The 18,559-nt window shown below is 63.4% G+C and overlaps 1 protein-coding gene across 3 annotated transcripts in view; it reads left to right on the top strand.

Moving 5' to 3' along the window:
• The first annotated feature begins 1,947 nt into the window (after positions 1-1,947).
• Positions 1,948-18,559, top strand: part of CELSR3 (cadherin EGF LAG seven-pass G-type receptor 3) — a 33,213-nt gene continuing 16,601 nt past the window's right edge. For 2 of the 3 annotated variants that reach the window (XM_075514339.1, XM_075514338.1), the window contains exons 1-7: positions 1,953-5,202; positions 13,299-13,931; positions 15,562-15,784; positions 16,234-16,349; positions 17,226-17,314; positions 17,748-17,905; positions 18,120-18,283. In XM_075514339.1, coding sequence (XP_075370454.1) covers positions 2,076-5,202; positions 13,299-13,931; positions 15,562-15,784; positions 16,234-16,349; positions 17,226-17,314; positions 17,748-17,905; positions 18,120-18,283 — 4,510 coding nt within the window. In that variant the 5' untranslated portion in view covers positions 1,953-2,075. Of the gene's footprint in view, positions 5,203-13,298; positions 13,932-15,561; positions 15,785-16,233; positions 16,350-17,225; positions 17,315-17,747; positions 17,906-18,119; positions 18,284-18,559 lie in introns of all 3 variants that reach the window. The other variant, XR_012777512.1, reaches the window with a different exon arrangement.

Below are 18,559 nucleotides of genomic sequence, written 5' to 3'. Positions count from 1 at the left end.
GCCCCAGCCGCCGTGCCTCGGGCTCCCCTCTTCTTCAACAGGACGCGGGCGAGGACGTTTCCCCCGCCGCAGCGCGCTGAAGGCTAACGAGGACGTAAACCCCTGTTTTTCCTAAACCTATTACAAGCTTCAGTGGATTAGACTGCGATATGAGTTGATTGAGATCAAACCAACAGCTAAGTTGCAAGGCTGATGCACTAATGAACCGTCCCGATGCAAGGGCCCCAAACTGAATTTTCCTTGGAAAAATGGGGTTTTTTTTCATGGATGCTGGAAGAAAAACCTGCAACTTTCTCCCCAGTGTTGATGCCTCACCTGGTGGCTGAGGTCTGCATCGGGGCACGGGAGCGGGCCAGCTAAATCCCTGCCACGCGGTCGGGTGCCCGCGGGTGGTGGAGCCGAGCGGCAGGGACTGTGGCGCTGCTGCAGGTGCCTGGGCAGCGCCTGGGAGAGCTACCGCCCGGCGCTGTGGGGCGAGGAGAAGCCCTTTCTCATGCACGCAGTCAAAAAGCCACCCCTGAAGATGCCAAACTTGGTGCCGCTTGCAGATGGACACAAGCGGGCAGAGGGAGCCGTTAGGGCTGCAAAGCACCGGCAGCTCCTCTTGCCAAAACGCTGGTGCTCCCCTGCCTCGCCCCTTCTGCTAGCGGCAGGACGGCTGTCCCCACGGTCTCTTCTTGGTGGCCCTGGCGAAGCAGCCTGGCCCTGGGGATGCTGGCAGTGGCACAAGGGTGCTGCTTGCCACCTGGCACGTCGGTGGTGCCACAGCGGGGGCGGCGGTGGGCGTAAGCGGAGGTGTGCGCTGAGGACCGGCGTCCAGAGGCCGCGGGACCCCCACCTGAGGTGCAGACGAGCGTCCCCGCGGCACTAGGCGGGACTAGGGGCTGGCTGGAACCCGGCCCCTCATCACGTCCCAGCAGCCAAGCACCAGCCTGCACCATGGCGTGCCAGGGCAAGGGGAGGCCGGGCCGTGTCACCGGCAACCATCGCCAGAGCTGGCGCCGCTGGGCTCTGCGTGCCTGGAGGGGTGGCCATGGAGGGGGGGTCACGAGCCGGCTGCAGGAGGCGGGTTGTGCCGGCAGGCAGCTTGCCGTCTGCCCCTCCGATACAGGCTGGCGTGCCCTGCCCGGCAGCGCCTGTGCCCTGCGCAATGGCTTGGCGCACCTCCTGTAAGGGCCAGCGTGCTCTGCGCAATGGCCGGCACGTCTCACGTGAGGGTGGGCACACCGCGCACCAGGGCAGGCGTGCTGCACGTGGTGGCGGCAACCCCACGCGGTGCCTGGCACGGCTGACGTGTCCCTCACGCAGGGACGGGCACCACCCTCACACGAAGGGATGGGACCCTCAGATGGGGATGGGGACGGCCCTCACACGAGGGGACGCACCCTCACACGGGGACGGGGTGTCCCTCACACGAGGGGACGCACCCCTCACACAGGGACAGGGGTGTCCCTCACACGAGGGGACACACCCTCACACGAGGGGACACACCCTCACACGGGGGGACGCACCCTCACACGGGGGGACGCACCCTCACACGGGGACAGGCATGGCCCTCACACGAGGGGACGCACCCTCACACGAGGGGACGCACCCTCACACGGGGATGGGGTGTCCCTCACACGAGGGGACGCACCCTCACACGGGGATGGCCAAGTTGCTCGCGCCAGCGGAGCCGTCCCTCGCGCGGGGCCACGTCCCCCACATGCCGCCCGTTACCCCTCTCACCGCGGCCGCCCCTCCGCGCCGCCCGCAGAGCCCGCCGCCGGCCCCCAGCGCCCGGGGAGGCGGCCCGACCGCGGCAGGGCGGAAGAGCGAGGCGGCCGGCGGCTGCCCGCCCTCCCTCAAGATGGCGGCGGCGGCGGCGGCGGCGGGGCGGGGCGGGGCGGGGCGGGGCGGCGGGAGCCATGTTGGGGCTGCGGGAGGAGCCGCCGCCGCCGCCGCCACTCCCGGCCGCAGCAGCGGCGGCAGCGGCAGCGGCGCGGCGCGGGGGGCGGCCATCGCCGCCGCTAGGCGGGGGCGGCGCCGAGCCCAGCCGCCGTGCGCCCGGGCCGGGCGGCGGCCGCCGAGGCACCATGGCGGCGGAGGAGCCGGTGGCCGCCCCGAGCCGCCGCCGCCGCCGCTGCTGCTGCTGCCACCGCCGGGGGCCGCCTCCGCTGCTGCTGCCGCTGCTGCTGCTGCTCCCTTTGTTCCCCCCCGGGCTGGGGGTCGCCGCGCCGCCGCCGCCGCCGGGCTGGGGGTCGCCGGCCCGCGGGGGCTGCCCCGCCGCCGCGCCGTGCTGGGCGGCGGCGGCGGCGTCCCCGGGGCCGCCCGCGCCGCCGCGCCGCCGGTCCCCGTCGCGCTGCCCGCCCCGCGCCGCTCCGCCGCGCCCGCTCCCCGTCCCGGCTGCGTCCCCGGGGCGGCGGGGGCGGCGCGCGGCCCCCAACCGGCACCCGCTGTTCCCCCAGTACAACTACCAGGCGGAGGTGGCGGAGAACCAGCCGGCGGGGACGGCGGTGGTGGCGGTGGCGGCCCAGGACCCCGACGGGGGCGAGGCGGGGCGGCTGGTGTACTCCATGGACGCCCTGATGAACAGCCGCTCGCGGGAGCTCTTCAGCATCGACCCGCGGGCCGGGCTCATCACCACCACGCAGGCCCTCGACCGCGAGAGCATGGAGCTCCACTACTTCCGCGTGACGGCCGCCGACCACGGGGCGCCCCGGCTCTCCGCCACCACCATGGTGGCCATCGCCGTGGCCGACCGCAACGACCACGACCCCGTCTTCGAGCAGGGCGAGTACCGGGAGACCATCCGGGAGAACGTGGAGGAGGGATACCCCATCCTGCAGCTGCGGGCCACCGACATTGACTCCCCGCCCAACGCCAACATCCGCTACCGCTTCGTCAACGAGCGGGCCGCCCACGCCGTCTTTGAGATCGACCCCCGCTCCGGCCTTATCACCACCAGCGGGCCGGTGGACAGGGAGAAGATGGAGAGGTACTCCTTGGTAGTGGAGGCCAACGACCAGGGGAGGGAGCCGGGGCCCCGCTCCGCCACGGTCAAGGTCTACATCACGGTCCTTGACGAGAACGACAACACCCCTCAGTTCAGCGAGAAGCGCTACATCGTCCAGGTGAGGGAGGACATACGGCCCCACACTGAGATCCTGCGCGTCACCGCCACGGACCTTGACAAGGACAACAATGCGCTGGTCCACTACAACATCATCAGCGGGAATAGCCGGGGCCAGTTCTCCATCGACAGCGTCACTGGGGAGATACAGGTGGTGGCCCCGCTGGATTTTGAGGTGGAGCGGGAGTACGCCCTGAGGATCCGGGCTCAGGATGCGGGGCGCCCTCCCCTCTCTAACAACACCGGCATGGCCAGCATCCAGGTGGTGGACATCAACGACCATGCCCCCATCTTTGTCAGCACCCCTTTCCAAATCTCCGTCCTGGAAAACGCTCCCCTCGGCCACTCCGTCATCCACATCCAGGCCGTGGACGCGGACTACGGCGAGAACTCGCGCCTGGAGTACAAACTGACGGGGGTCTCGGCCGACACACCCTTCGTGGTGAACAGTGCCACGGGGTGGATCACGGTCAGCGGGCCCTTGGACCGGGAGTCAGTGGAGCACTATTTTTTTGGGGTAGAGGCTCGGGACCACGGCTCTCCATCTTTATCCGCCTCCGCCAGCGTCACCATTACCGTCATGGACGTCAACGACAACCGTCCTGAGTTCACCCAGAAGGAGTACTTCATCCGCCTGAACGAGGACGCGGCCGTGGGGACCAGCGTCCTCAGCGTCACGGCAATTGACCGGGATGTGAACAGTGCCATCACCTACCAGATCACGGGAGGCAACACGCGGAACCGCTTTTCCATCAGCACGCAAGGCGGGATGGGGCTCATCACTCTGTCTCTGCCGCTGGACTACAAGCAGGAGAGGCGCTACGTGCTCACCGTGACGGCCTCCGACCGCACCCTGCGTGACAACTGCCACGTTCACATCAACATCACTGATGCCAACACCCACCGGCCCGTGTTCCAGAGTGCCCACTACTCTGTCAGTATCAATGAGGACCGGCCCGTGGGCAGCACCGTGGTGGTGATCAGCGCCACAGATGATGACGTGGGGGAAAATGCCCGCATCACATACTACCTAGAAGACAACGTCCCTCAGTTTCGCATTGATCCAGACTCCGGGGCCATCACTCTCCAGGCAGAACTGGACTATGAAGACCAGGTCACCTACACGTTGGCTATCACTGCCAAGGACAACGGGATTCCCCAGAAAGCGGACACCACCTACGTTGAAATCATGGTGAATGACGTTAATGACAACGCCCCGCAGTTCGTCAGCCCTCATTACCAGGGCATGATCTCTGAGGACGCACCTCCCTTCACCAGCGTGCTCCAGATCTCTGCCACTGACCGGGATGCCCACACCAACGGGCGGGTGCAGTACACCTTCCAGAACGGGGAGGATGGGGATGGAGACTTCACTATAGAGCCCACCTCGGGGATCATTCGCACTGTCCGCAGGCTGGACCGTGAGAACGTTCCCGTCTACGAGCTGACTGCCTATGCTGTGGACAGGGGCATCCCTCCTCAGCGAACTCCCGTCCATATCCAGGTTACCATTCAGGATGTGAACGACAACGCCCCTGTCTTTCCCGCTGAAGAATTTGAGGTCTTGGTAAAGGAGAACAGCATCGTAGGCTCCGTCGTGGCCCAAATCACAGCCGTCGACCCGGATGAGGGACCCAATGCCCAGATCATGTACCAAATTGTGGAAGGCAACATCCCCGAGATATTCCAGATGGACATCTTTTCTGGGGAGCTCACAGCCTTGATAGACCTGGATTATGAGACAAAACCCGAGTACGTGATAGTAGTGCAGGCCACCTCTGCTCCTCTGGTCAGCAGAGCCACGGTCCACATCAAACTCATTGACCAGAATGACAACAGCCCTGTTCTCAAGAACTTCCAGATCCTGTTCAATAACTACGTGTCCAATAAGTCCAACACCTTCCCCTCAGGGGTCATAGGGAAGGTCCCAGCTTATGACCCAGATGTGTCTGACCGCCTCTTCTACACCTTTGAGCGGGGAAATGAACTGCACTTGTTGATTGTAAATCAATCGAGCGGGGAGCTGAGGCTGAGCCGTAAGCTGGACAACAACCGTCCGCTTGTGGCCTCCATGCTGGTGACCGTCACAGGTAGGGTGTGAAAATCATGAAATCATTAAACCTTTAGGGCAGTACCTTCGGGGGGCTCTGTGTGGTTCCCCTCGGGGAGCCCATTCTGCATTGGGGGGGGGGGGGGGGGGGGCGGCAGGTTGGGGACTGGCAACAAGACTTGGGTTGGGAGCCCCTTCCAGTCAGGGAGTACTGGAGGGGCTGAGAAGGGTGGCAGGGGGCATGCTGGGGGCGTTCTGTAAGGGGGCTGAGGCCAGAGGTGGTCTGCAAGAACAAAGCATCATTACTCGGCTCTGAGGATCGCTTGTAGCTGCTAGCGAGATACCTTTGGAGGTGCTGTCACCAGCGAGGCTGTGGTGTGCACCATGGGGTGCTGGCCGGGCAAGCAGCTGGTTCCTGGGGTGGCCAAGCTGCTGGCCCAGGGGCTAGCACGCCGCTTCGCTCGCAAGCCCGGGTGGCTCCTCTCCCTGCTGGGACCGAGCGCTTCCCTGGCTGTGCTCGGGAGGGAGGGATTGAACTCGGCACAGAGGGAGCCCTCTTGAAAATACCCATCTGCTGGTAGCACGCGGTTCAGTCCAGATCCTGGCTGTGGCACCTACCGACACCTGCGCTTTCTGGTGCGGCTTCTGAAACCCGGTACCACCTTTCTGCAGCCAACTTAGTGTTGCAGGGGACAGCTGTGACAAATCTCAGAGCACGGTGCTTAAAACTCTCACATCGTGTGTGTTGCCCGAGTATCCAAATGCAGATGCTAGCGGTAGCTGCTGGGGTGGCTTTGGGGAGTCTTGGGGTCCCCTCCGGCCCAGCTGAGGGCAGGGCAAAGATGGACCGGGGGCTTGTCGGTGAGCAAGCGGGGTTTGGACCTGGAGCTCCCCACTGCCTGAGCTTTGCCTTCACCATCAGCCTTTCTTTGCTCATGGATGCGTGATCTGAAATGGAGGCATCCGTCCATCGCTGAACCGAGGAGCGGCTCTGGGGGAGGGAGGGCAAGAGCCCTCTTTGGAGGGGCCAAGTGTTGAAATATGGAGCGTGCCTGGGGAGCCGTACGTTAAATCGTGATGCTCCCCTGACCCTCGGCTACCGGCTGCCCTCCCTCTTCGCCCTCTCTCTATCCGGCTTATTCAGCGAGGGGAGGATTTCTTTCAAAAGATGGAGCGAGGGCTTTAAGAGGAGACCTGTTCAAGGCAATCCTGCATGGCCAGCACCAGCCCATCGGTGGATTGGGGCTCTTTGGGGGTTAATTGTAACTGCAGGGCTGGCTGAGAGCGGGTGCAGGTGCACACATGCCCGTCGCTGGCGATGGGGGGTGGTTTTGACCTTTCCAGCTTCTGCCTGAGTGTGTTTATGCAAGCCCTGCCTCCTCGCACACTTAACCCTGCACAAAGGCAGGAGACAATCACGTCCCGAAGTCCTGCGTCGTCGAGCCGCCTCGCGGCAAGGGGGCCCTTGCAATTAGAGTGTCGTCATCTTCCAGCGGGAAGGGAGACTGGGAGAGGTGCGCTCGCGAAGGAGGGGAGAAGATGGAAGGGGAAGAGCTGTACCGGGGAGGGAAACGAGACATTGGAAAACGGGCCTTTTGTTGGCTTCGGTATTAGCTATGGAGGTGGAGGTCTGGTTTGTTTTTTCCTTCTTTATTGTTCGAAGCCCCCCGCCCAGCTGGCAGCCCCGGCAGCCCCATGCTGTCGCTGTGTGCAGGGGGAGGGTGGGCGGGTGGGTTTGCAGAGCTGGTGGCCAGGACGTTCAGACCCAGCTGCATTGTTTGCCCGGGCGCAGTGCATTGCCAGAGCACCTTCCTCCTGCAGGAAGGCAACAATAGCACCTAGGTGGGTGCCCCGAGGGTCAGCATCCAAGGAGGGAGCGGCTTCCCTGCCTGCCTGTGAGCTTTATGGTCCCTTTGAGGGAGGCTGGGTTCCCCTAAATCACAGGGCAAGGGGTCCTTCTGCCTGCCTGTGAGCTGTGTGTGTTCTCAGCTCAGCCCCTCGTAGGAGGCAGGGAAGACTTGGGCCATGACAAACCAATGCCTTTCCAGGGGGACTGACAGCCTCAAAACCGACGCCAGCTCTTCGCAGATGTCTGGGCACCTATGGCTGCTAAAAGCGGCTCTTGGCTGCCGAGGGTGCAAGACAGTGGGGTGGCGGGGCTGTGTCCGTGGCCAGCAGCACAGCGTGAGACTGGGGCATTGTAGGAGACTGACATCGTGTTGACTTTAAACCATTCCAGACGGGTTTCACTGGGCCAGGCCGCTGGGCTGGTGGCAAGAGTGGAGGCTCAGCCGCACTCAGCTGTGGCTGCTGCGTTGCCCCTCTTCCCCTTGAGCTCTTTGTACACATCTCTCCTCGGCCTGCAGCCCAGGAGCTTGCCCTGGTGAGGGGACCCGTTTGTCCAAGATGTCTCACCTAAAAGCCCAGCCTGGCAGGGAAGCCCCCGCTAGAGCACATTTGCCCTATCTCCCATGTCTGAGCACATCAGAGCCGTCTTTTCAAGCTGGGTAAGGGTCCCAGGGCTGCCCTGGCCTTTCACCACTTGCGTGCCTCTCCTCTTTTGAGGAGCCCACTCTCGGGAGCTTCCTCCCCTGTTAGGTCCATCACAGCTGGAGGTCCTGACCACAAAGTTAGGGTGGGAGACTTAGGGATTTCCGTTCCTAGTTAGGGAATGGTTTTGGAGTCTTTATATTTGTGGTTTATTTATGCTTTTGGAGTTATTGTATTTTACTCCCTGCCTTTAGAGCTACCGGGAGAATGACATTCATACTCGGTACTGGGTGAGGGAGTCTGATTTACTTCTGAGATCTCTTAACCTGTCGAGTGTCATCAAAATCTTGAGAGGTCTGCCTCAGCCCTTCGGAAGTGGTGAGGAATGTTCACCTTACCCATACCCGTCTCCTCCTTTCCTGGCTTCTCTGTCTGGAGGTGTTTTGCTGCTCCTCAGCTGCAAATGTAAAAGCTACCCCTCTGTCCCGAGACCACCCTTGCCGTCTCTGGGGTGGCTGCTCAGGGTGTTGCAGTCACACCGGTGGCTTTTGCTCTCTCAGTTGCTGGCTCTGCCGCTCAGAAGAGGGCAGGCGGTGATGCACCGGAGCCTATTTCTGAGCTCCTGGTCCCTGCAAGTGAGGGACAGGGGTGCGTCCCCTCCTGGGTCAGGGAGGCCGTTTGAGCTGAGCTGCCTTCTTCCCGATCCCTGGAGCTCCCTGGGAGGTTGAAGGCCAAAATGTTTGCTGTAGGGGAAGAGGAACCTCTGCTAGTGACTCCGAGGCTCTTGGGGCGGGAGCGTTGGCTGGAGCCCATGCCTCGTGCCGCGCGGCAGGCGGGGGTGCTGCCCGGGGATGCCCAGAGCCTCTGGCATCACGGGGCGGCAGGAGAGATGGGCTCTCACCCTGGCAGACCCAGGAGACGGTTGGGCAGCGGTCGGCAGCCCCGCTCCCCCCAAGAAGTTTCCAGTGCAGGCCTGGAGCTCCATTCCCAGGCTGACAGCACAGCCTCCCCGGAGGAGTCTGCTGCCCATCCCAGCTCTTCGTGCTGTAGCTTTGCTGCTTTTGAAGCTGGTAATTGTCTTGGAAGCGCAAACACGATGACCTGGTGGTGGCCAGCAGGGGGGTTAGAACCCCTCGGTCCCTTCTCCCTGCTCCTTTCCCTGTAGGCATGTTTCCAGGGCTCCTCGGTCTGCTGCATGAATATTCACCAGGCACCAGCTCTCCAGCCACAGGATTTAATCAGAAAGGCTGAGCATTCGTGATTAAAGTGCCTCCCAGGGGGGGTCAGTGCCTCCAGCCAGCTTTGGGCTTTCTTTTGGTAGCTTCCCCCCCCCCCCATTTGCAGCGGGTCATTCTCTTAACCATCTGCTTCCCCTTGCACGGAGCCGAGGGGGGAGGCAGCCCTGGGCGTGATGCTGAGGTGGGACAGTGTGTTATGGCGGAGCTGACCAAGGAGGGCTGCGGGGCCGGGGCTGGCTCCGCATTGCTGCGGGGAACCGCAAAAGGGGTGCTTGGGCTTTCCTGCTGTGGGCTGGGCGATGCCAAAGGTGTCGGGCACCCTGCAGCCCACCTTCTTCCCCGGCCACGGCCTCCTTGCTCCTGGGAGGCATTGCTGGCCTCCGGCCTGCCCCAGGACTCAGCGTCGCGTCAGCCAAGGCCTAATAACAGCCATAAATCATGCGGGCGTCTGCCTGCCTATTGCTGGGCGCTGAGCAGCCCTTGGGGAGAGCGAGAGCTGTCCCCCGGGCCTCGCAGCTGCTTCTGGGTGAGCCATGAGCTGGAGAGAGGAGAGCGGGGGGCAGCTGGGCTTGAACCGAGCTCACGCTCGCCTCGGCCAGAGAGACGAACTGCGAGGAGGGGACAAACGGAGAGGAGAGGGAGCGGGGACACGGTGTGGCCACGGTGTGGCTGGGGCCACCATGCCTTCTTCCCGCTGAAGAGGGAGCTGGCATCAAAGCGGTGGCTTCCGAGGGTGCTGCCTCATCAGGTGGTCCCTCGGGGGGGGATGCCGGGCTGCTGGTGGTTTGGGGAGCATCTTACACCAAGCATGGCTGAGCCACGCTTGTGGCTTTCCCCTCGCTCCTGCCTCCCCAGGGCTGGGTGCTCTCGGCGGCCCATGAGCCTCTTGCAGAGAGAAGGGGCCTCGGGGGACGCAGGTGACAATGCCAGTTCCTTGTGCTGAGCCCAGGCAGGTCTAAATCCCGTGGCACGTCGAGCCAGGTGCTGGACGGAGCTGTTTGGTAACCGCTGCTCATGCTGCCCTCCGTGTCGGAGCTGGCAGGGTGTCACACGGAGGTGGTTTCTCACCTTGCTTCCATACGGGGCGGGAGCAGTTTGAGTTCAGAGAAAAGCAACCCCCCTTCCTCCAGGAGATTAGCTCCTGGGTGACTGTACTGGCACTGCTGCTCCCCCAGCCCGGTGCGAGCCTTATCTCCAGAGCACCAGCCCCAGCGCGCAGGCTGGCGTTTGCGCAGGAATTTGCAGGGTCGCCAGAAAGCTTTCACCTTCTGAAGAGCAGAAGAGAGAGAGAGGGAAAGAAGGGGGAGACATTTCAATCTTTAAATCCTCCTGCACTGCAAACTTCAAACGGGGCTGAGGGAAATCAAAAGGCTTTGCAGCACGGCAGCCACAGGGAGAGAGGAACAGTAAAGGCAGCTTTGCATGTGAGGCATGGAGCTGGGGCACGGGCAGGGGATGAGGGGCTGGCGTTTACACCCCTGGCCCTCGACGGGGCTGGGGGGTGCCAGGAAGCCTGCTGCTCCTCCTGCCACATTGCACTGGGTTGCAGGAGATGGAGCAGTGCTGAGCGGGGTCTGGCTGAGTTTGGCAGGCTCGTTTCACATGTGGCCTTGGCGCGGTCTGGCCAGAGCTGCCTGGTCTGTTAGTCTGTCCTACGCGCCCTGGTAGGGACGCTTATTTGAGCCTGGATTACATCTGTGCACAGAAGATGTTGCCACAGGACGCAGTTATGTCCCGCTTGGAAGGGCGGGCAGGGGAGACGTGGCGGCACAGGCCTGTGCTGCACCTTCACGCGGCTGAGGATGGGATCACCCTGAAGATTGTGGGTCCCCTTCCTGCTCTGCGCAACACAGGGTGGTGTCACAGCCTGGCTGAGAGAGGGACAGAGATTACAGCGTGTGAGCGAACGAGCGGCTCCCCTGTGTTCACGCTGGTAACGCACCGTGGTCCCTCCGGGGCCGCTGCGGGTGAGACCGTGGCACCTTTGGTGCAGGGTCCTGCTAATGGGGTGGTCGTGCCCGTGTGCTTGGTTATAACCCACATGGCTGCCCCTCGGGCTGTGAGCACCGGAGCCGCTGAGGGCTCGTCCTTCGCTATCTGGCTGCGAGGCGAAGGGGCAGAGCGTGAGCAGCCCAGCGCTGGGCGCCTGGTTTGCCCACGCCGGTGTGTGCTGCGGCGAGGCGGAGCAGGAGCTGCCCTCGGCGGTGCTGGGGGATCTTTGCTTTAGCTGCTCTTCCCGTGACCTGAGCTCAGCCCTCCTGGCTACCTTTTCGCAAGCCCATCTCCCATGACAGCGTTTAAACTGGAGGCCAGAGTGCTGAACCTGAGGCGGATGCCCAGGAGAGGATGCACGAGGCTGGCTGTCCCTATGGAGCTGATTTACCTGCCAGGGGTCAGCGTGGCAGACGGGGAAAGGGGAACGTCCCAGAGAACCCCCGCTCATCGTTCAGATGGCCTTGCCTCTGGGGGTGCACGGGCAGCCGAACCTACCGCCCCCAGGGGAAGGGGGCGGCTTGTGTTTGCCGCCCATCGGTCATGTGGGGGGGATGTTACAGCAGGGCTTGGTGCCCAGGGACGGTCCTGGGAGTCACCACTGAGATGTGCTGACGTAAAAGTTGTCTCAGGATGATGATGGAGAGCCAGGTTTCCAAGGAAATGCGGGGGTTTGGGGCTCTCTGGTGGATGTGGGGTGGGAGATGGGAACAGCAGGCGACAGCCAGATGCTGCTGATGCCCATGGGGCATTAGCATTGGGGTGCTGGCAGTGGGCTGGAAGATGGATCGCCCCATTTCACCAGGAGCAGTGAGGCTCTTGATGAGCTTCGTCAAGCGTTTCCGGGACCACAGATGTAGGCGCAGTCCTTGCCTCGTGATGCTGAAGGCTGGCTCTGCCTGCCTGGGGCGGAGGGCCCAGAAGAAGGGGGACTGGGGGGAGAGGAGGTGTCCTGGGGCAGCAGGCAGGCTTCTCCGCTTCTCCCCTCCTGGGTGCCCTGGCCAAAGCTGCTAGCAAAGGTGCCCGGGGTGGCCTGAGCGAGGGAGACCTTGGCCGGCTGCTTTGTGGGATACCTCCTGGCAAAGCCACTGACTGGGGTCACATGGAGAGGAGAGTTAATAACTGAAAAATAAAACCACTGCCCAAACTTCTGCCTGGGCAGAGAGGGGGAAGAGCGAGAGGCCCAGCAAAGGGCCAGGCAGCGCGCATTTGGGCAGCGTAAAGTGGTGAGGCTGGGGAACGGGCTGGGGCACTTGTGCTCTGGAAGGGACCGGTGGGAGTTTTCTCTGAGCAAGGTATGGAGCTTGCTGCCTGGCAGGTCCCCAGCTGGGGTAGTTACAGTCTGCGTCCCACTGGGAGGGGTGCTGCGTGCCTGCCTGTGCTCGTAGCGGGGTTTCCTGGAGGAACGAGGAACGCGGTCACATCTGTCTGTCTGTCCAGCTCCCATCTTGGCCGGTATTTCCTCATTTGCAGCAGGGTATGACCTTCCAAGGCGGCAGGGTTCATTGGGCTTCTGGGAGCTGGGTAGGTGGGGTGAGGCAGGGGGTCCCAAATCGCATAGCTGCTGGGGTGGGTGCTGTGGGGGGAGCTGTGCCACTGCCTGGCCGGGCTGGTGCTGTGCTGCCTGCACCCCTGCAGCCCGAGCCGCTGGCACGTGAGTGCCTAACGCGGGGTGAGATGCTGCTAACGGCCAGGGTCCTGGGAGAGAGCAGGCAGGGACGCTGGCACGCTCCGGGCACGCTGGCACGCTCTGAGCGCGCGTGCGTGCTCTCGTGTTTGCCTCTGGGAGATTGCTCGCGTGGTGCAGGGTCCCAAGGGGAGGGAGTTTGTTTCCAAGGAAAATAAAGATTAAAGAGAATTAAACAAACCGGAGATGGGCCGAGGGAGGAAGAGATGCGGAGCAGATGGTGAGAAGGGGGGAAGCAGGGAGACCAGCACAAAAGCCTTGGAGACCCTGGAGGAGAGAGGAAGGAAACGTCAGGAGGAGAGCGCAGGGAAGGGCAGCGTGTGGGAGGCAGACAGGGCGCAGCGGGGAAGCAAAACACCCCAGGCCCTGGCATCGGCTCCCGTGTTTGCCCAGCCTCCTGCTGGGACTTCCTTCTGCCCCAATCTCACCAGCATCTTTGTTCCTGAGAGCTCAGTTTGCTGCCGAGATCCAGGACAGGGAGGAAACCTGGGAGTTATCTCAGTGGAGAGCCTGAGGGGAGGGAGAAGGTGCAGCCACACCAACCGCTCCCCCTCTAGCCCAGGTGGCACCCTGCTAGCCCCCAGGGCTGTGGCTCTAAGCTTTCTTAGCCAAGGACTCCGGCCTTTTGGGAGCCGCACTGAGGTGCAGGGCTCTGCCCTGGGGTGGGAGGGAGGAGACCCTCCAAGCAGCAGGCAAAGACCTGCAGCGTGTCCCTGTTCCCTCCCACAGACGGGATCCACAGCGTGACGGCCCAGTGCGTCCTGCGGGTGATCATCATCACGGAGGACATGTTGGCTAACAGCATCACGGTGCGGCTGGAGAACATGTGGCAGGAGCGCTTCCTCTCCCCGCTGTTGTCCACCTTCCTGGAAGGAGTGGCCACCGTCCTCGCGACGCCCAAGGAGGACATCTTCATCTTCAACATCCAGAACGACACGGACGTGGGTGGCATGGTGCTCAATGTCAGCTTCTCGGCGCTGGCGCCACGGGGCGGGCGCTACTTCAGTTCGGAGGAGCTGCAGGAGCAGCTGTACATGAAGCGCATGGCACTGACGGGTGCCTCCATGCTGGAGGTGCTGCCCTTCGATGACAACGTCTGCCTGCGGGAGCCCTGCCAGAACTACATGAAGTGCATCTCCGTCCTCAAGTTTGACAGCTCAGCCCCCTTCATCGCCTCCCCCTCCACCCTCTTTCGGCCCATCCACCCCATCACCGGCCTGCGGTGCCGCTGCCCCCAGGGCTTCACCGGGGACTACTGCGAAACGGAGATCAACCTCTGCTACTCCAACCCCTGCCTGAACGGCGGCATCTGCACCCGCAAGGAGGGGGGATACACGTGCGTTTGCCGCCAGCACTTCAGCGGTGAGTGCCCGGAGCTGGGGGCCGTGGGGGGACGGGTGAGCGGGTCCCTTGGCGTTGCTGTCACCATGGTGGGGTGACCTTCCCAGCAGGGCGGTGGGTGGCGGGGCCCCTTTTTGCCTGCGGAGGTCCAGCTCTGCTCCCGGCTCTCTGTGTTTCCATGGCACTGGATGTGCAGGGCTGAGGTTGCCATAGAAATCTGTCTTCTAGGGAGGTGGCATGAAGGGCTCTTGGGGACCCTGGCCACCACCTCCCAGCCTTTTTCACAGAGCAGGAAGACCAGGTTGGACCGTGCCAGGCTGCGGCACAGGAGGCTTCTCGGCCCTGCCCCATGCCAGTGGGGCAGTGGGCTCTGGGACCATTGGAGGTGCTGGTTTCAGCCCATGCCAGTCTTCAGCTGGTCTGGCAGAGGCGTGGAGCCCATGTGTGGTGGGTGAGCTGCTGCCCACTGAAAATGGAAAGGGAGGCTGGGCCTAGCTGCCCCACCAGGCAGGATCCGGTCCAGGCAGATCTGGCCCTAGCCATGGGGGGAATCCCTGGGCCGGCCAGTGTCTTGTTGCCCCAAGTCCTCGACAGGCTGTGGAGACCTGTGCCCAGACACGGGCAACCTGAGTGTGAGGGAAGGTGGCCTGTGGCTACTGGGGAGGGAGCCCCTGCTTTGCCCTCCCCACCGGGAGGGAGTGCGGCGCAGATGGCTGCCTTGGAGCCACTCTCCTGTCGGTGGCTCCTGGTGAGATAAGCAGAGTCAGTGGTAATTAACCCCCAGCATTTGAAGCGTGAACAGCCATTAGCAGAAGGGTTAATGAGCTCGTTTCCCTGTCACTTCATGCCGTCTCCTCATCCTCCTTGCGTGCCACGGAGCAAGTAATGGGAGCAGGGCCCGGGGTGTAGGACTGCAGCTGAGCAGTTCCCTGCGTGCTGCCGGGACTGCACGGGAAAAGGGGCTGGCCAGACCCCCTGCGCTGCGCTGCTGAGCTGGCTTGGGGCATCCCCGTTAGCAGTGCCGGCAAGGTGCAAGGGTATTTGGTGTCCCTCGTCCGGCTGGTTTCCACTTGGCTTTTGCTCCTACGTCAGAGCCTGCCCGCAGGGTTAGGAGGCTCCTGGCGCTGTGGGTGAGACTTTCACAGCTACTGGCAGGGCAGCTCAGTGGTGCTGGGCTGTGCCCACAGCCCGCAGCCAGGACTGCGATGCCTGTCCCAGGCTTGTGCAGTGGCTGAGCCCGAGGAGGCACTCTCAGCATCGCCAGGACTTCCCTGGCTTGTCCTTGCCTCTCCATCCTTAGGACTGTGCAGCCCAGCTGTGGCCAGTCCCCTCCTATCCCATTCCCACGCCATCCTGGGTCCAAACTTGTCCCTTCAGCCAGAGCTGGCGTCCTGTCCAGCCCAGGGCCTCGGGCTGCAGGGCTGGCAGTGGTAGCTAGCTTGCTGGCTACTGTGGGGAACACCTGGGTGACACGTAGGTTGTCACATCCTTTGCCTGCCCCCAGCTGCTCCACAAACTCTTGCCCCTTGGCTGCCCTGCCCCAAACCCGGGCTGAGGTCTGCACCCTTGGGGCAAGGGGTGGATGGGCAGCTGCTGCGTGCGTGCCCCCCAGCCAGGACGTGTCCCAAGCCTCCCGTTTCGCTCCCCCCAGGCGAGAACTGTGAAGTGGACAGCCGCTCGGGACGCTGCGTGCCCGGCGTGTGCCGCAATGGCGGCACTTGCACCAACGGCGCCGACGGGGGCTTTCGCTGCCAGTGCCCGGTGGGCGGCTTTGAGACGCCCTTCTGCGAGGTGTCCACGCGCTCCTTTCCACCACGATCCTTCATCATGTTCCGGGGCCTGCGCCAGCGCTTCCACCTCACCCTCGCCCTCTCGTGAGTCCTCTCCCTCCTCCGCTGGACGCCAGCACCCAAGCCCTGCTCTAGGGGCTCTTGTGCACCCTGGGCCTGTCCAGGCACTCGCTGGTGCTCTCCAGACCCCTGCGTTACTGGCTTTGCCTCGCCACGGGGCTACCCTGGCGCCTTTAGCCAAAGGGCTCTGCATCTGCACTGGCATGTCTCCCCTAGCATCAGCTCATCCCTTCCTTCAGTGCCTCTGCCCTTCCCTGCTGCCAGCTCTCTTCCTCCATGCTAGGCTCTCCCATGCTCCCAAAGCATCCGCTGGATCAAGCTCCCAGCCCCTTCCCAGCTGGGCTTGCACCCGGGACCAGGGCGAGGTCTCACCTTGTCCCTGTGCTGGGATGTTGGTGCGTGCCACGGGAGAGCGGGGATCTCCACGTGCTTCTCGCGCACACCCTGCCCTTCCGCTTCCTCCCTTGCCCCAGGTTCAGCACCGTGGAGCCCAGCGGCCTCCTGCTCTACAATGGGCGCCTGAACGAGAGGCACGACTTCCTGGCAGTGGAGATCATCCAGGGGCAGGTCCAGCTGAAATACTCCACAGGTAGGCTCGTCCTCGTCTGTCGTGGGATTTGTGCCGTGGGAGCTGCGAGAAGGCCTGCGCTGAGCAGGGAGAGCGGGGTGCTGCCCTGGATGGAGCCCACGCTAAGGGAGACGGGGTTGAGAGAGGTGTTGGTGAGCGTCGGTGGATGCACCGAGGCCGAGTGTGCGTCTCGGGACCCTCCCGAGACTTAGGAGTGCAAGCGCAGCAGGGGGGTTGTGAGCACGAACCAGGACAAACCCTTCTGAGGTCTCCCCTGCCATTCTGCCGCGTTATGTCATCAGGAGCTTCATCTCCTGCCCTGCCGTGAGCCAGTCTGGAGAGGAGGAGCCTCTTGGGCGGGTGTTCGCTATCCTGTCCGTCTCATCCCTGCTGCCTCCTGCCATTGCTGTGCCCATCCTGCGCCCATCCTGCCCGCCCCGAGGGCTGTCAGGATCAGCTGCCAGGAGCACTGTGTTAACAACTGGGGCTTCCCTCCTGTCCTGTGCCGAGGGCTCCTCCTCTCTCCCCTGCATGCAGCGCCTGGTGGCCATCCTGCTGCTGCTCTGGCTGCGCTGGTCTCCTCAGGGCAAGGCCGAGGAGCGAGCGGCTGGCAAGGGGCCGGCCGCACGGTGCCAGGGCACCCCGGCAGTCAGCCCGGACAGAGGAGCCATCCCAGGGTGCTGGCTGCCGGTCCCAGGGCTGCGATTCCCCTGCCCGCTCCTGCCACGAGGCCAAAGCAGGCAGGGGCCGGCGTGCCGAGCTTGTCTCTCTGAAGCCCTTCTCCATCCCTGCGTGAGGCTGTCGGCAGCGCGGGAGGGCTTGGTGCCTGCAGGAGGGGTGGGCGCATCGGAGGGCTGTCTGGCTTCCCTCAGTGTGCCATCATCCCTGTCCCCGCAGGAGAGTCCAGCACAGTGGTGAGCCCCTACCTGCCGGGGGGCGTGAGCGATGGGCAGTGGCACACGCTGCAGCTCCGCTACTACAATAAGGTACGTGTGCCCTGGCTGTCCCCCCACACGCGTGGGTCTCTCTCCCCACGAGGCGTGAGTGAACGGCTCTGGTTTTCCTGTTCTCCGGCTCTGCCCCATGAGGGAGGCTGTGGAGAGAAGGTAGAGGTGGTTTTCAGCCCCTGGGGATGGGTGCAGTGGAGCAGACAGCCGAGTGCAGGGGGAGATTGACCCTCAGGACCACGCTTGGAGCTTGGAGGTGGCAGAAATGTGCTCCGTGCAGCGTCCTCGGCCCGTATCCATCTCTGGCACTGCTTGCTGGGCTCAGCCGGAGATGTCCCTCCTGCTTCGCTCACGCTCCAGCAGTGCAGCGGTGCCTGGGCCACGCTCAGGCCCTTTCCTTGCTGTCGTGCGAGCCCTCGGGTGCCTGGGTCTGGGGGCATGTGTGCTGCTAACGCCCTGCCTTTGGTTTTAGCCCAAGGTCAGCGCCCTGGGGGTGGTGCAGGGCCCCTCCAAGGACAAGGTGGCCATCCTGACAGTGGACGAATGTGACGCCTCAGTGGCCCTGCAGTTTGGCAGCGAAATCGGGAACTACTCCTGCGCTGCAGAGGGTGTGCAGACCAGCTCAAAGAAGTGAGTTCCTCGGGGACTGTCTGGGGAGAGGAGCAGGGCATCTGGGTGCCCTGCAGAGTCAGCCCTTCACATCCGGGACAGCTGTAGTTCCAGGGGCCTTGGCTGTGTGTCCCTGTCCCCGGGGATTTCTGCTTCCCAGCCTTTGCGCTGGGGAGCCAGCTGTCTGGCCTGAAATCGCTGTGGCTCCTAAAGCCCTGGGCTTCTGTCCTTGCAGGTCCCTGGACCTCACAGGTCCCTTGCTCCTCGGTGGGGTCCCCAACCTGCCGGAAAACTTCCCCGTCACTCACCGGGACTTTGTGGGATGCATGAGAGATCTGTACATTGACAGCAAACGCATCGACCTGGCCTCCTACATTGCCAACAACGGAACTGCTGCAGGTACCGGTGCCCCTGCTCCTGCCAGCCCCTGCCCTGGGAATTGTCCCTCCTGCTCACGCAGCAGCACTGCCGGGCTGTAACGGCGGTGTGGCAGCACAGCTGCAGCTGAACAGCTTCCCATGGGGGAAGGGGCCTCCAGACCCCCCTAAATGAGCCAGTCCCCATCCCAGCTAATGTTCTGGGAATGTCCCCTCATCCCAAGCGCAGAGCCGGGCTGTCCGGGACGTGCTAGGTAGTCAGTCCAGTTCTGCAATGTCTTTCTTCTGGCATAAGGAG

The sequence above is a fragment of the Mycteria americana genome, chromosome 11 (genome assembly GCF_035582795.1).
Source record: "Mycteria americana isolate JAX WOST 10 ecotype Jacksonville Zoo and Gardens chromosome 11, USCA_MyAme_1.0, whole genome shotgun sequence".
In the NCBI taxonomy this organism is placed as follows: Eukaryota; Metazoa; Chordata; class Aves; order Ciconiiformes; family Ciconiidae; genus Mycteria; species Mycteria americana.
This window is presented reverse-complemented; position numbering and strand designations above follow the sequence as displayed.